The sequence below is a fragment of the Centroberyx gerrardi genome, chromosome 19 (genome assembly GCF_048128805.1).
Source record: "Centroberyx gerrardi isolate f3 chromosome 19, fCenGer3.hap1.cur.20231027, whole genome shotgun sequence".
NCBI lineage: Eukaryota > Metazoa > Chordata > Actinopteri > Beryciformes > Berycidae > Centroberyx > Centroberyx gerrardi.
Genome location: NC_136015.1, coordinates 17,539,370 through 17,553,412, shown reverse-complemented (window position 1 = coordinate 17,553,412; position 14,043 = coordinate 17,539,370). Strand labels below are relative to the sequence as shown.

General features: G+C 41.3%; 1 protein-coding gene across 4 annotated transcripts in view; it reads left to right on the top strand.

Annotated features, from left to right (window-relative positions):
- LOC139914359 (sodium bicarbonate cotransporter 3-like) overlaps positions 1-14,043 on the top strand; it is a 57,084-nt gene that overhangs the window by 34,106 nt on the left and 8,935 nt on the right. For all 4 annotated transcript variants that reach the window (XM_078290380.1, XM_078290381.1, XM_071902656.2 and 1 more), the window contains 11 exons: positions 305-462; positions 3,093-3,180; positions 3,373-3,519; positions 4,046-4,152; positions 7,513-7,687; positions 8,824-8,957; positions 9,483-9,728; positions 10,440-10,545; positions 11,284-11,445; positions 12,157-12,270; positions 12,700-12,861. In XM_078290380.1, coding sequence (XP_078146506.1) covers positions 305-462; positions 3,093-3,180; positions 3,373-3,519; positions 4,046-4,152; positions 7,513-7,687; positions 8,824-8,957; positions 9,483-9,728; positions 10,440-10,545; positions 11,284-11,445; positions 12,157-12,270; positions 12,700-12,861 — 1,599 coding nt within the window. The remainder of the gene's footprint in view (positions 1-304; positions 463-3,092; positions 3,181-3,372; positions 3,520-4,045; positions 4,153-7,512; positions 7,688-8,823; positions 8,958-9,482; positions 9,729-10,439; positions 10,546-11,283; positions 11,446-12,156; positions 12,271-12,699; positions 12,862-14,043) is intronic.

The window sequence follows — 14,043 nt, the reverse complement described above, 5'->3', positions numbered from 1 at the left end:
GTCGTGTCCAGTGAACATGACAAGAAATGTGTCATGAAGATGGACAATCTTTGCTCAGTACTACTAGTTTGTTATGTAGCTACTAACTTTCCTCGTGGATTATCCTTCGTCCTGGCATCCCAGCAACCCTAGCTGCCATCCCTAGCATTCCTGCATCCTAATCCCAATTTGCATGTCTCCGTCCTTCCGTCTCAATCTCTCATTCTCTCTCACTCCTTCCCTTTCTTTCTCTACCTTTTCCCTCTCTCATCTATATTAATCTGAATATCTGAATCCTCTCTTTCACTGGTTCCATTGGTTTCAGGTGGACATGAATTTCATGAAGAAGATCCCACCGGGTGCTGAGGCCTCCAACGTGCTGGTGGGGGAAGTGGACTTCCTGGAGAAGCCCATAATCGCCTTTGTACGACTGTCCCCTGCCGTCCTTATCACCGGCCTCACTGAGGTGCCTGTGCCCACGAGGTACAATAATTCATTAAGAGGTTTTTTGCCAAAAATTGGATATCCACAATTTGATAAAAGTGACCCACTCTGACACTTAAGTTATTACCTGGTCTTTGTAATAGTCTTTGAAGTGTCTAGCAGCAACAATTGAATGCAAAGTGTCAGAAATTAACTTGTCATCTAATGGGAAGGATAATACATTTGACACATAAAGCAGCACCACAAGACGCTCAAATGGGGAAGCACATGCAGGGACAAAACCAGCAAACCCTGAGGAGTGTTTTTTTAAACGGAAGACGATGTTCGTTTTCTATTGCTAATTTGACATTTGTATTAAGTGACACACACCTAGGAAAAAAAGGTGAAAAGTGTTTATTTTTAGGTTGGGTGTGACTATGATGTATCTCATCACTTTGATGCGTGGACAAACACAACAGTAACATGACATCAGCTGCAGTGCCTTTTGTAATAACATATGGCTAAGTCCATTGGGCTCAGTAAAAAGACTGCAAGTTTCAAAGCCTGCAGTATCACAATAAAGAACACTGGATTGACAACATTAAACTTTATCAGACAACCGAGAACACATATGGATGAGTCAGTTTTAGCACAATACCAGCATTATTGTGGGCGATGTTTACATGTGCCATCACTGATTGCGAGCCAGATGAGTTGGAGTTAGGACCTCAGCAGGAGGGTTGAAAGGAAAGAGTGATGTAAAAACAAAAACCATATCTATTGGTTCCTCTCTCTCTCGGATGTTTGACATAATCATGAGATGTTCATGTTTCAAGGCCAATTAGTTTTTAACTTTAAAAAGATGAGCTTTCCTTTTGTTTTGTTTTTCCTATTGCATGATAGTATAATATATTAAGTGATTACGTACACTTGTGGTTTCTATCTATAGCTTCATTTAGGTTACTTTTTTTTTTTTAATTTTAACCAGTGCCTGATATTCTAATAGCTAAATAAGACATACTGAGACTTGATTCTGACTTGTGACTCGTGCCGGCTTGATAATCCCAATTGATGAAGTTGCAGAATGAATTGCAGAATGCTATTTTTTGTATAGCATTTTGTTATAAAGTCCCAGTCAGTCTCTATATGTACCGGTAAACACAAAACTCTTTCAGTGCTTACAATTTTCATTCAGTGCTTTCCTCTGCATTCTCTACTATTCTAAAACTTTCATTAATATTATTGCCAATGATTTGTTTTAATGAACAGTACCTGACATGTCAGACAGATTCTGTCTGATTATATTAAGATCTACACCAAAATACCTGCGTGCGCCTTGTCCACCGAATTTGTTATGAACATTTTCAGTAGCATTATTTTCAGCGTAGGCTTTTTCATGACTGCATAGGTGCCACTGCTGAAATGATGTATTCTCCAACGCTTAGAGACCAGCTGTTATTTGAGACTCTGCATTTATTGGAAGTTTAATAGTATACATCAGTTCCATGTCCTAAAATGAATGTTCACTAATACAAGGCTTCATGCCAGCCAGTGACAGCTTTAACAACAGTTCTGCAGAGAATTGCATGTTGTTTATACTGCTCTACAAAGTCAAGGAGCAGTAACTGCGTGAGTGGTGAAGCAGAAAACTGATCTCAATGCTTATTTCCTATTCAGACATGCATAGCGTTGATTGTATATCATTAAATAGCATTTATGAGTGTGGTTTTTTTTTTTAATATTAAATCTAAACCCTAGTCATAACATTTGACCTTTAAAACACAACTAGCAGTTACTCACTGGGTGTTTAAGCCCTCAGCGCTGTCTTTCAGAAGGAGGTGGCACCATGTGTAACTGGCTAACTTGTGGCCCCCCCCTCTGAAACACAGAATGATGAGCGCACCCAAACATGATGTCCTTGGCCAACACTCTGTTGCTGTTTACAAGGCTCCTCCCAGCCAAATATAACGCAGCAGTCTAACAGAAACATATTTCATATGTCCTAACCTATAAAGTTGCAACCTATCAAGTGCCAAACCAATCAAACCTGTTTTTCTTCCCAAATGAGTTACTACTGAAAGCTCCTGCCTGATTAAATGCACAGCTAGTAGCCTACCAAAAGCAAACAGTGTCTTCTAACATTATGACTGTCTACCAGACAGGTTGCTAACTCCTAACACACCTGTTTATCTTTCAGATGAGTTACTTAAAACTCCTGCTAGACAACTCTATAGCTACCAGCCGAGCAAAAACAAGCGATTGACCTTATAACATATGCCCGTCTCCCAGACATTTTTAGTAAGCTGTCCACTCATACCTGGTCTCTGCTCGACAAGGTTGTTAAAACTCCTGTGGGGTAAATATACAGTTAGGAGCCAAGCAAAAACAATATATCCCCCTTCATGTGTCTAAGTTACTCCTGGTTTACCCTAACACACCTGCCTGGCCTCCGGATGTGTACTTAAAGTTAAGCCAGACAACTGTACAAGTTGCAGCCTAGCAAAAATAAATTCTGTGTATTGGAGGAGGAGTTATAAAGTTACCCGTATGTCTGCCCATCATCTGTAAGATAGTGTTGAGGGCTTAAACACCCTTTGAACAAAGTAGTTACTGCTGTTTGCCTTTGTAGGGCAGATTAGTATCACAGTGCTATTTGTGGTGTATTACATGATGATATGTCTCCTCCAAAGGTTTCTGTTCCTGCTGCTGGGTCCTCATGGTAAAGGGCCCCAGTACCATGAGATTGGCAGATCAATGGCCACACTCATGACAGATGAGGTGAGAAAAGCACAGATGTATGGTATGTTTTTTTTTTTCTATTGATCCAAGATGCATCCTGTGATGGTAATCTGTGATTTGCTGTATTACCCTCTCCTTCCCCCTCCATTTGGTGAATTTATCCTTGCCGTGAACACTTGGTGATTGCAGACGCATTTGATAACTTCAGATAATGTTCATTATACCCTTTAGATTTTCCATGATGTGGCGTATAAGGCCAAAGACCGAACGGATCTACTCTCTGGGATAGATGAGTTCCTGGATCAGGTGACTGTCCTGCCCCCTGGAGAGTGGGACCCCACAATCCGGATCGAGCCCCCCAAGAATGTCCCGTCTCAGGTGAGGGTCCCTCTGTGTCATAGACTCTGTAATGTGTTCATAGCTGACAATAAATAGTATATCAATTTTGTTGTAAACTTGCTCTATATTGTATTTAACAGGCATGTCAAAATCACTTAAATGAACATACAGGAATTTTCCTGGGTGGCATTGGTGCAAACACCGAACAACTATCTGCAGAGTAACATACTGTACATACTGACAGACATACTAACTAGACCTCAGATACAGTGTAAAGTCTATGTGAGTTGTTAGACCTCTAATATCTGACAGTGTTACACATCTGATAGTATGCTACACATATTATGGAGGAATTGAGAGTGAGCCTACAGCTTAGACACACTAAAACCTTTCATCAAAGATCATCAATGACTTGATTCTCATGTTTTACAACTGTAACCTAGAAACAGTTTTCCATGACATCTACAAACACCCTATGCCGCTATAATCACACTGAGAGTGCCACCCGATGGACATAGAGCATCATGACAGCAGGTTGATCAAGTGAATGTCCTCTGACCTGCAGATGAAGAGGAAGAGGCCGTCCCAGCCCAACGGCACTGCGTCTCCGGCTGGGGAGCTGGAGAAGGAGGAGGACCATCACGCAGTGCCTGAGCTGCAGAGGACCGGGAGGTCAGTACAGTATGATTTGGCATTGACTTGAGATGACAGCTTCTGTTGGTGTAAGCAAAGAAGGGAAGTAAAACTGGAATCCTCACTCTTGTGGCCCTCCTGATATACAACTAGAGCGCTGTGGTACATGGTGCGGGACATTATTTCATCATGGTGGCCGCTGTTTGTCTGTCAGTGTCCTTTAAACACAATAACTGAAGAACAAAACATGATAGAAACTTCAACCTTACACCAACCCTAGCCCCCTGCAGAGTAGATGATCTGAATGGAATTTGGAGCACCTTGCTGCATAAGTTTGCATATTAATAAGGGGGGAAAAATAAAGTACTAAACTCCTAAATGCTTTAATAAATGGAGCTCATTAATACTTCCCATGTGTTATGTGAAGACTTATATTGACACAGAAATATTTGCTAATTAATGCATTGATTAGTTGAATTAATTACCTCATTAGCATAACTGGTTAAGTTTAATATATCACCAAGCACACCTGAGAGACCAATTTGTGGTTATAATAATAGGAAGGTCCTCTGCACAAAAGCTACAAAATCTTTGGTGTTAAAAGTGAGATGAGGCGAGTGGTAATTATTAACAAGTGCACCATCAAAAGTTTATTTTCTCTGGTTTCACATTAAACAATAGGCAGCAGTAGTGTTTGTTCTGTAACCACAAAATGCTCTGTAAAAGCTATTTCTCTTTAGTTTTTTTAATTGTCTTTAAAGCTCATTACATATTTTGAATGTAAACTGTGTGTAACAGTAGCCTAGTATTTATGAAAATCTTTGAAATGCTCAATGAATGAAACACTCAGAATCCTCCGCTGAATGCAGTATCAATGTTTAGTCCTGCGTATCACCATATAGGCCTTCCCATTTAGAATACTAAACTCAACACTATGTTTGTGCAATCACGTCTACTGCACTCTCTGAACCATGGAGGCTGACATTTATAGATACTCACGCTGAGCCTCTTGAGCCCTGGCCACACTGCAACTAGAACGTGTTTATTTGAGACCTCAGACAGACACACATACTCTACACGCACATACACATCAGACTGGGGCCACTGCATTATTTACAGATTCACTCTCCTTTTCACCACTGCTATAAAAGGCACATGCTGGCAGGGAGCTAGTAGGGGACACAGGAGTAGATGTGCAAGGAGCTTGTGTAAAGAAAGCAAAGCCTGAACAGACACAGGGGTTCTATAAAAGAGACAGATGGGGTTGTGGAGGAAGGCTAAAGAGGTTGCTCGTTGCAGCGGTAAAAGTAGTGGGGAAAAAGAAAGCAAGTGAAAGTGTCAGAGAAAGCAGAGTAAGATGTATAAGGTGAGAAATGTATTTAGAAAAATAGAATCCCACAGAGACTGGGGAAGAGAGGCTGAAATGGAGAGAGAAAGGGGGAGAGGGGACAGAGGGATATGTGTATAAAGATAAAATCACCCCCGATCTAAATAATTAGATTGTGGCAGAGAGATGAGAGTTTGGGTAGGTTTGGGGTTGACTCGTATGAAGAAGATAACAGACACTCGCAAGCCCACACACCGTACATACGCACGCACGCACACACACAGCAGGTATTCCTATTTTTATGGAGCCATATACAAATAGAGATCTTCTACACACACAAGCGGTGCACAGTGTACAATACTGGTGTGGGAGTTGACGACATGGGGTGTAAATAGATTAGCTTGAATCTGGGTTAGTGCACAGGCATGAACAGGGTCCTGTCTCATACATCGATATCAGTGGGTTAGCGAGCTAAGTTTGGGCTTAACCCTGGCTTTTTGGTCTCACGATGGTGGCTCACCTTCAAGCAGGGTACATTGTCATGGTAACTAAGGCTGCAGAACAGGTTATGTTCAGGCTATCAGATCCAAACATAAAAAGCCGGCCTCCCTACAAATCACCTCTCTGGAAAAATGGCATCACCGTTCCTAGAGGATCCTGTGGACTTTGTTAAATAACCTTTTCATTTGCAAAACCCGATACAAACAAAAACTTTGCATTCAAATGACTGTACTATACTACAATTCTGTAAAAAGAACTGCAGGGGGATACTGTTGAATTAACAGATGGTAAGAAGGGCTCTTCACAGGGCAACAGTGGTTAGAGACCAGCAGAATCCAGTTGCTTTCCATGATGAGTTATTATATCAGAGATATAATGAATGTTTGTAGCATTTCTAGGCAATTTGCCAACTCTGGCTGTAAAAGAAGGCTTCTATCAAATAGCAGGTAGCTTTATTATCAATAATAAATGAAATTTACTGTTGCATATTAAGTGCTTAAATTCTCTCATAGGATTCCCAAGAGTGATTAGTGCAATAGATTGTGCTCATATTCCATCACCGCGGCCCTGGGGAACATGAGGCCGACTTTGTGAATAGAAAATCTTTTCACAACCTCAACACAATATTCTATCAAGGAAAAGTGTGCCCACTGTGCCTTAATGATGGGCAGTAATAAGCATATTTACACTGTCTGCAATTTTCCTCCAACAATTCTCTCTAGCATTGGTAGCAGCGACAGCGTTACTCTTCGCTGTTCTGTTTTTGTATTGCTCATATTTATTCATTATGATAGTTTCTATTTCTTGAGAGAAGAGCATAAATGTTACTAATCCATTTCTTTCCCATACTTCCCACTTTTACAGTCTACTTAACGTGTTGAAGCAGCGTATACTTAAATAAAGCCACAATTATGTATGGTCTACTGCTTTTGTTGTCATTTTATTTTTTCTAGTTGTGCGCTTATATTCTATTTCCTTTCTTCCCCACTGAGTCCTATTACGTTTGCTGCTACAGCAATCTAATTTCCCCACAGTGATCAATAGTTTCATCTTATTTTAAACACAGTGCTCTAGATCTGTCCATGTTGTATGCAATTGACTATTTGTTACAAAACCTGTCCCTTTTATGTGAACACGCTCATAGCTGCATTGGTAAATCCTGGATTGAGAGAGTGAGTGATAACCACCTTCATGAGGAAGAATGCAAAGATTCCCTGATTATGTTTAACTAATAGGCTGTAAAGTTATGTATAATTTATGTAGAATTATTTTTTTGACAGCTATTGATAACTTTAAAGATAATTTATTTTTCTTTTCTTTTTTACATCTTAGATTGGGGGAATATCTCAATAGAATTTACACTAATGGATCATCTCTTCATATCATATAGTTTATCTGATACTGAATTAGTTGTATCCACCTGAGTCTTCTCATTATAAACAAGTTGGTGCCCATATCGCTGCCATTGTGATGTTGATATTTTGTCTTTTTTTCACATTTCACTGTCATTGTGAATTCCGTAAATTATTGTTCAGATTCAAACACTAAATTGTATCTCTCTCCTCTCTCAGGATATTTGGAGGTCTGATCCTGGACATCAAGCGGAAAGCCCCGTTCTACTGGAGCGACATCAGGGACTCCTTCAGTCTGCAGTGTCTGGCCTCCATCCTCTTCCTGTACTGCGCCTGCATGTCCCCCGTCATCACCTTCGGAGGCCTGCTCGGGGAGGCCACCAAGGGCAACATAGTGAGTGGGACAGAGAGTGCAACTGTGTCGGCTTTTGTGTCTCATAACACATGGTAACATATGACATTTGATGGACACTTAAAAGAGCCTCACGGTGCTGTGAGTGCATGCATTTTTGATGGGGCCCCGGTGGGAATTAAACCCCTAATCCCTGGCAGTGTAAGTGCCATGCTGTACCCAATGAGCTTACTGTTTGTCTATCATGTGTGAGCATATGAACTCTTTCTTTTTTTGTTTGTGGTGTGTTGTGCACATAATACTTTGTGGTCTTGTGCTGATGCCTAAAAATAGATTCCCATACGTTTCTAGTTCAAAATCCTCCAGTGTGACCTAACCTTTAGGTGGTTCCTTATCAGCCATCATGAGCAGCACCCTCCCTCTCATCATAATTGCCAGTGACAGTTACGAGTATGTGGTTATAATCTCAGATCTTTTGTATTGCGTAGAGTCAGTCTCAGTCATACCCGTCACTAATCTGTTGCTGCAATAGGATTTTTTTCCCCCCTGTTTATCCCATTCCGTCATATGCACAACAGGTCACTCGGTGCATCAAGAAAAGTCACTGTAAGCACTGAACTTGATCACCTTCTTACTATATTATTTAATCCTCGTCTGTGTGGATGTCCCGCACAGTGAGGTCTTTATTCACTGATCCACAGTAGGATGTGGTGATTATTCAACCTCCTGTGCACTAATCTCTTGTCACACTGTGAGCCATTATATATAGTGTCTCTCTCTCTCTGTCTCTCTCTCTCTCTCTGTCTCTCTCTCTTTCTCTCTTTCTAACCCAGATGTCTTTATTAGGCCAGGGACTGTTGGCATAGGCACAGTCTGTGTGCTGATGTGTGTGATGCGTCTGAGTAAACTCAGCAGTCGATGGTCACACAGAGATATGACTCCAGACAAGTCGACTGGGTGGAAAAATTAGAGCAGTTTATCTAGTCGCTCCCATGCAGCCCAGAATGTCTGTTTAATCAAGACTCTCTGTGTTCGGGGTCTCTTCTCTTCTTCTTTGCCTCTTTCTTTTCTCCTTCAATCTTTCCCTCTCTAGCCTCCTCTGTGTGGGTTTACCTCCCCCATCCCTCCATCCTCCCTTTCTCATTCCCTCACTCCCTACCTCTCCTCTCTGTCTACAGAGTGCCATAGAGTCTCTATTCGGGGCGTCGCTGACAGGAGTGGCGTACTCCCTATTCGCGGGGCAGCCCCTCACTATTCTTGGCAGCACAGGGCCAGTTTTAGTCTTTGAGAAGATCCTCTTCAAGTTCTGCACGTGAGTTTCCTTTTGCTCTGTGGTCCTCCACTGGTAGATACCTGTAAGGACACAACTACCACCACGACTATTAGTTACTACGATAAACATACATATGCAATATGTGGTGCTTTTCATCAGTAAGAATTGGATTTGTGACAAGATACAGAAAACAATATTTTTTAAAAGTCTTTGAGTGACAGGTTCTTGGACAAAAACCAAAAAGGTAGATACTGAGAGAAATATAATCACGCACACTGTCTACACTAAAGTCCTGTGACTGAAACGTCGCAATAAAGTATCATGCAAGATACTGTCACAAAATAAAATATTAAGGAATATTCATTACACTGTGTACATACAACACATGGAAATACCATCAGAATATATGACTAAATAGTCTACAGAGTATAAACCTGCACCACTAGATAACTAAATACAGTGGTTTCTTATATTGTATGCAATAATCCTGTATCCGTTGGGCCCTAATGTGTGTGTTTGCATGCATGTGTGTACCTCCATCTCATCCTTTTCCCTCCTTCCCAGTGACTACAGCCTGTCCTACCTGTCGCTGCGGACCAGCATTGGCCTGTGGACGGCCTTCCTGTGTATCGTCCTGGTGGCCACCGATGCCAGCTCCCTGGTCTGCTACATCACCCGGTTCACAGAGGAGGCCTTTGCCGCCCTCATCTGCATCATCTTCATCTACGAGGCTCTGGAGAAGCTCTTCCACCTGGGAGAACAGTTCCCCGTCAACATGCATAACAACTTGGACAACCTCACCGTGTACTCGTAAGTCCTGAGATTCCAATTACATTCACATCTTAGCCTTTTGTAGCTGATGCTTTTATCCAGAGAGGCTTGGAATGACTGCAATAGTAGCATAAGATTAAATTCCTAAATCACAAACATTACAAGCAACCCATAGTAAGGAGTTCAAAAGTCCAAGCCGCAGCCTCCAAGACAATAGAAGTAACACATATTTAAGCATCCTGGTGGCTCAAGGCACAAGGCACATACCACACTTGGGTTTGACCTTTGTCGCCTGTCATCCCCCTCTCTCTCCCATAAAGCAGAAATGGCTGTAAAGAAAAAAAAAAAGTAACACATATTCCTGTGTCCCTCAGAATATTTACTGTATCTAGACTGGATTGAGTCAGCATTGACCATGGACATAGCATACAGGAAGAGCAAAGAGGAGGAGACATTACCAGTGTGATTAGTAAATTTGTGATTATGAATTTTCTGAATAATGTATTTTTGGTAGTTTCACTACAATGGTGAGTTCAAATCTTTGACAACATGCAGCTATAATAAGTGCCATAAGTTGTTGGAGCAATTTTGGGGTTAGTGCTTTTTGCTGTATGCTGTGTATTGTTTGAAATTAAGTAAAGTCAAAGACCAAATTTCACTCAACTGATCCCAATATTTTTGCTCCATTTTGCAAATTCATTTTGAAATGAAGCTAATTGATTTTCTAAACAAGATACCGTCTGTCCCCAGGTGTCAGTGCTCTCCACCGGCCAATGCCTCAGCCCAGCTCCTACATAAGTGGAACAAGACTGGATACACCCCAGACTCCATCCCCTGGAGCAGCCTCAATGTGTCGGTGAGGCAAACACACTGTGACCTCTGATAGGCTGTATAGTGTGTACACACCCACGCATGTATAGAGCAAACAAGTCTCAGGACTCACTAACATTCTGAGCTAATATCCCACTCATCATTTGCACATTGATTCATTCGGACACATGAACACTATTTCTACTTATACACTAAGTATTGTTTGCGCTCAAATGACACCCTCTTACTGTCCGTCCCTAAGGTTCGCACTGAATTTGGCAAACGGGCCTTTATGTTCTCCGCCCCTGCAGCCTGGAACCACTTGCAGACAGATTTGCAGCTAGATGAGCTGATCCCGATTAGGGCATTCAAAAATGTAGTGAAGGGTTTGGAGGCAAATTCAATTGGAATTTGTAATTGCTTCCTTAGCTAGACCTGTTTCCTCCTGTCTGTCTTTTAGGCATATGATTCTGTGAGTTGCTACTGTATGTTTTGTTTTATGTGCTTTTAATGTTTGCTTGTATGTTGTTTGAAATTCTGTATTGCTGCTATCTTGGCCAGGGCTCCCTCAAAAAAGAGATCTTGTAATCTCAATGGGACTCACCTGGTTAAATAAAGGTTTATTAATAATAATAATAATAACACTAACCGCAAATACTTCTGCCACTACTACAGCTATAACTAGGCTACTAAAAAATCTGCTATTGTACTACTAATACTACTATTGGTACCATTTCCTGCTCCTTGTGTTCAATGTGATTCACCTCATCCCTCTTTCCCCCAGATGTGTAAGGAGCTCGACGGGGAGTTTGTGGGTCCGGCCTGCGGTCACCACGGCCCCTACATCCCAGACGTTCTCTTCTGGTCCATCATCCTCTTCTTCACCACCTTCTTCCTCTCCTCCTTCCTCAAGCAGTTCAAGACGGAGAGATACTTCCCCACTAAGGTGAGATATTTGTTAGACTAGACTTGTGTGTGTGTGTGTGTGTGTGTGTGTGTGTGTGTGGTTGGAATGGGTGTTTTGTTTTTGTTTTTTCAACCCCAGGATTTCAATTTTTTGATTCCTGATCACCCCTGGTGTGTGTATGTGTGTGTGTGCGTTTATGTGTCTGTATATAACTATTAACACCGCAAATGGTGGTATTTTACAACATGCAATTATTTTTCAAACTATAACAATTAAATGATTGGTTATATAAAATATGAACAAATATACATTAGAGTGGAGTGTTTGTACTGTATATCTGTGCGTGTGTGTGTGTGTAGCTCTAGCTAAACGTCTCTTGCTCTCCTCTCTGTGTAAATGTTTGCGATGCATCAGTCATTAGTATGCGTGAGCAGTCACATGTGCATGAACAAAAGGTCTTCTCACATCTTCCCACACAGTACCAGCCTGTCTGTTATCATTTGCTGTTCTGTGTAGGCAGGTGTTGGTATTGTCTGAATTGTAATGCCTCTACTGTTGACACAAATGTAATTATTGCTTTGGTGGATCTTCTCAGTGGCTGTCTCAAGACTGTGGTTGTACTGGTGCAGCTTCTAGGTGTGACTGTGTGTAACAGGATGAATTTGAAACAGGGTGGTAGTGGGAAAATAGCATGCAGGCTCAGCAAAAATCCTTAAATACATATACGTGTTATTTTTTTGTGTTATGTAGGTGCGCTCCACCATCAGCGACTTCGCTGTGTTTATAACCATCATGATCATGGTATTGGTGGACTATCTGATGGGCATCCCCTCTCCTAAACTCAATGTTCCTGACCGCTTTGAGGTAGGCATCATTTATAGCATATCTATCTTTATGCATAGATGTTCAAAAGACATCAGATCAATAGTGTAACATTATTTTTAGATTGAAAGATCCAGAATAATCAATACCCATTGGGGACTAATGCATCTAGCAAAATATAATGTGCCATGTCAAGGATTTAATTCCAAAACACTATTATTTCCATTGTGGAAAACAAAATTGTTACCTTATGTTCATTGCTCAGTATTTACATTTTAAAACAATTTAGGCATTTATCAGACACTCGTATGCAGAGTGATCTAACGGTTATTTAAAATCAAAGATGATTGCATCGTCGAAAATTTAGAATGTATCCCTCTGCATCATTAAATATATCATCAATCCTCTATGCCTTATATACTACATGTGACAAACATTCAATCATCAGTTCTCTCTGCCTTGTCCCTGCAGCCAACCTCAAAGAACCGCGGCTGGCTGATGGACCCACTCGGAGAAAACCCCTGGTGGACGCTGCTGGTGGCAGCACTTCCTGCCCTGCTCTGTACCATCCTCATCTTTATGGACCAGCAGATCACTGCCGTCATTATCAACCGCAAGGAGCACAAGCTCAAGGTCTCAGAACCACTTCTGTACTGGAAATAAACGGTTTATCATACAGACATGAAAGAACTATGACCTCTCATCTCCAAACCACTTCTGCTGGTGTTACATCTTACATTTGCACAATTATGATTTGTAGCTATTTTTTTTTTTTATTGTTTTACCTTTCTAATATTGCCATTGTTGTGGATATACAGTATGTGAGATGCATGGGGGCACAAGATCATAAAATTCATATTCATTCAGATTCAATACAAACTCATTCAAATCATGTTTTGAATTTCATGACAAAATTTGAACAAATCTATCTTAACAGCAATTATAGCTGCAAGTAAGCCTTTATTTTTTCCCCCAAAAAATTTGTTACCTGGCAACCGATGTCAGTACAGTTCAGTAAAGCCGGCTAACATTGGCGGTTTATCAAGTAGGATAACACCTGGAAAAAGTTGTCAGGTGGCCAAAATGGAAATGGAGAGATTGGATTAGGGAGAATAAAATGAGCGACAGCTTGGCTTACATATCAACCACAACAGAAAAATATTGATCGAGATGAACATCGTAACATTACCAGGACAGGAGACTGAGGAAGGACAAGTTGCTAAACCTAATGTTACTGTTAACATGAACACATTAACGTTAGCCCAACTGCAACAATAAATGCCAGCACAGAATGAGATTGGTAACCTTGCTAGCTCTTTTATATTTCATGCGGACATTTATTCAACCCTCGCCGTGATACTGAGGGGGAGAGCAGAGCGGCTGCCCCGGTTGATGTTATGGCAAAGAGGCAGGCAAAGTGAGCAACTGGAACAAGTTGAGGACATTTTAGCCTCTAAGGACAGTGCAGTTGATGATACCAGAGACAAAGACGGTGCAGCAGAGGACATCATAGACATTAGTGATCCCTCTAAGCCATCACACTGGCCCTCCCCCAGTGGAGAAGTGATTCATTTTGTCAGCAGATGACAATTGAATGGGCCTGTGAAATGCTCCGAGGGTCCACATCCCACAACAGAGAAAAGCAGCAGCCGATCTTATACTGCTCTTCTTTATTATCCAACGGGGAATGAGTTGAACGTGAAAGGTTAGTTTACTTAATAGAACACAAAAGGTGTATTGCTTTGCGTGCAGACTATATGGAGGTGCACAAGCTTGTAACAATTGCTTAGTTTGGGGATAGAATAATCGGCTGTC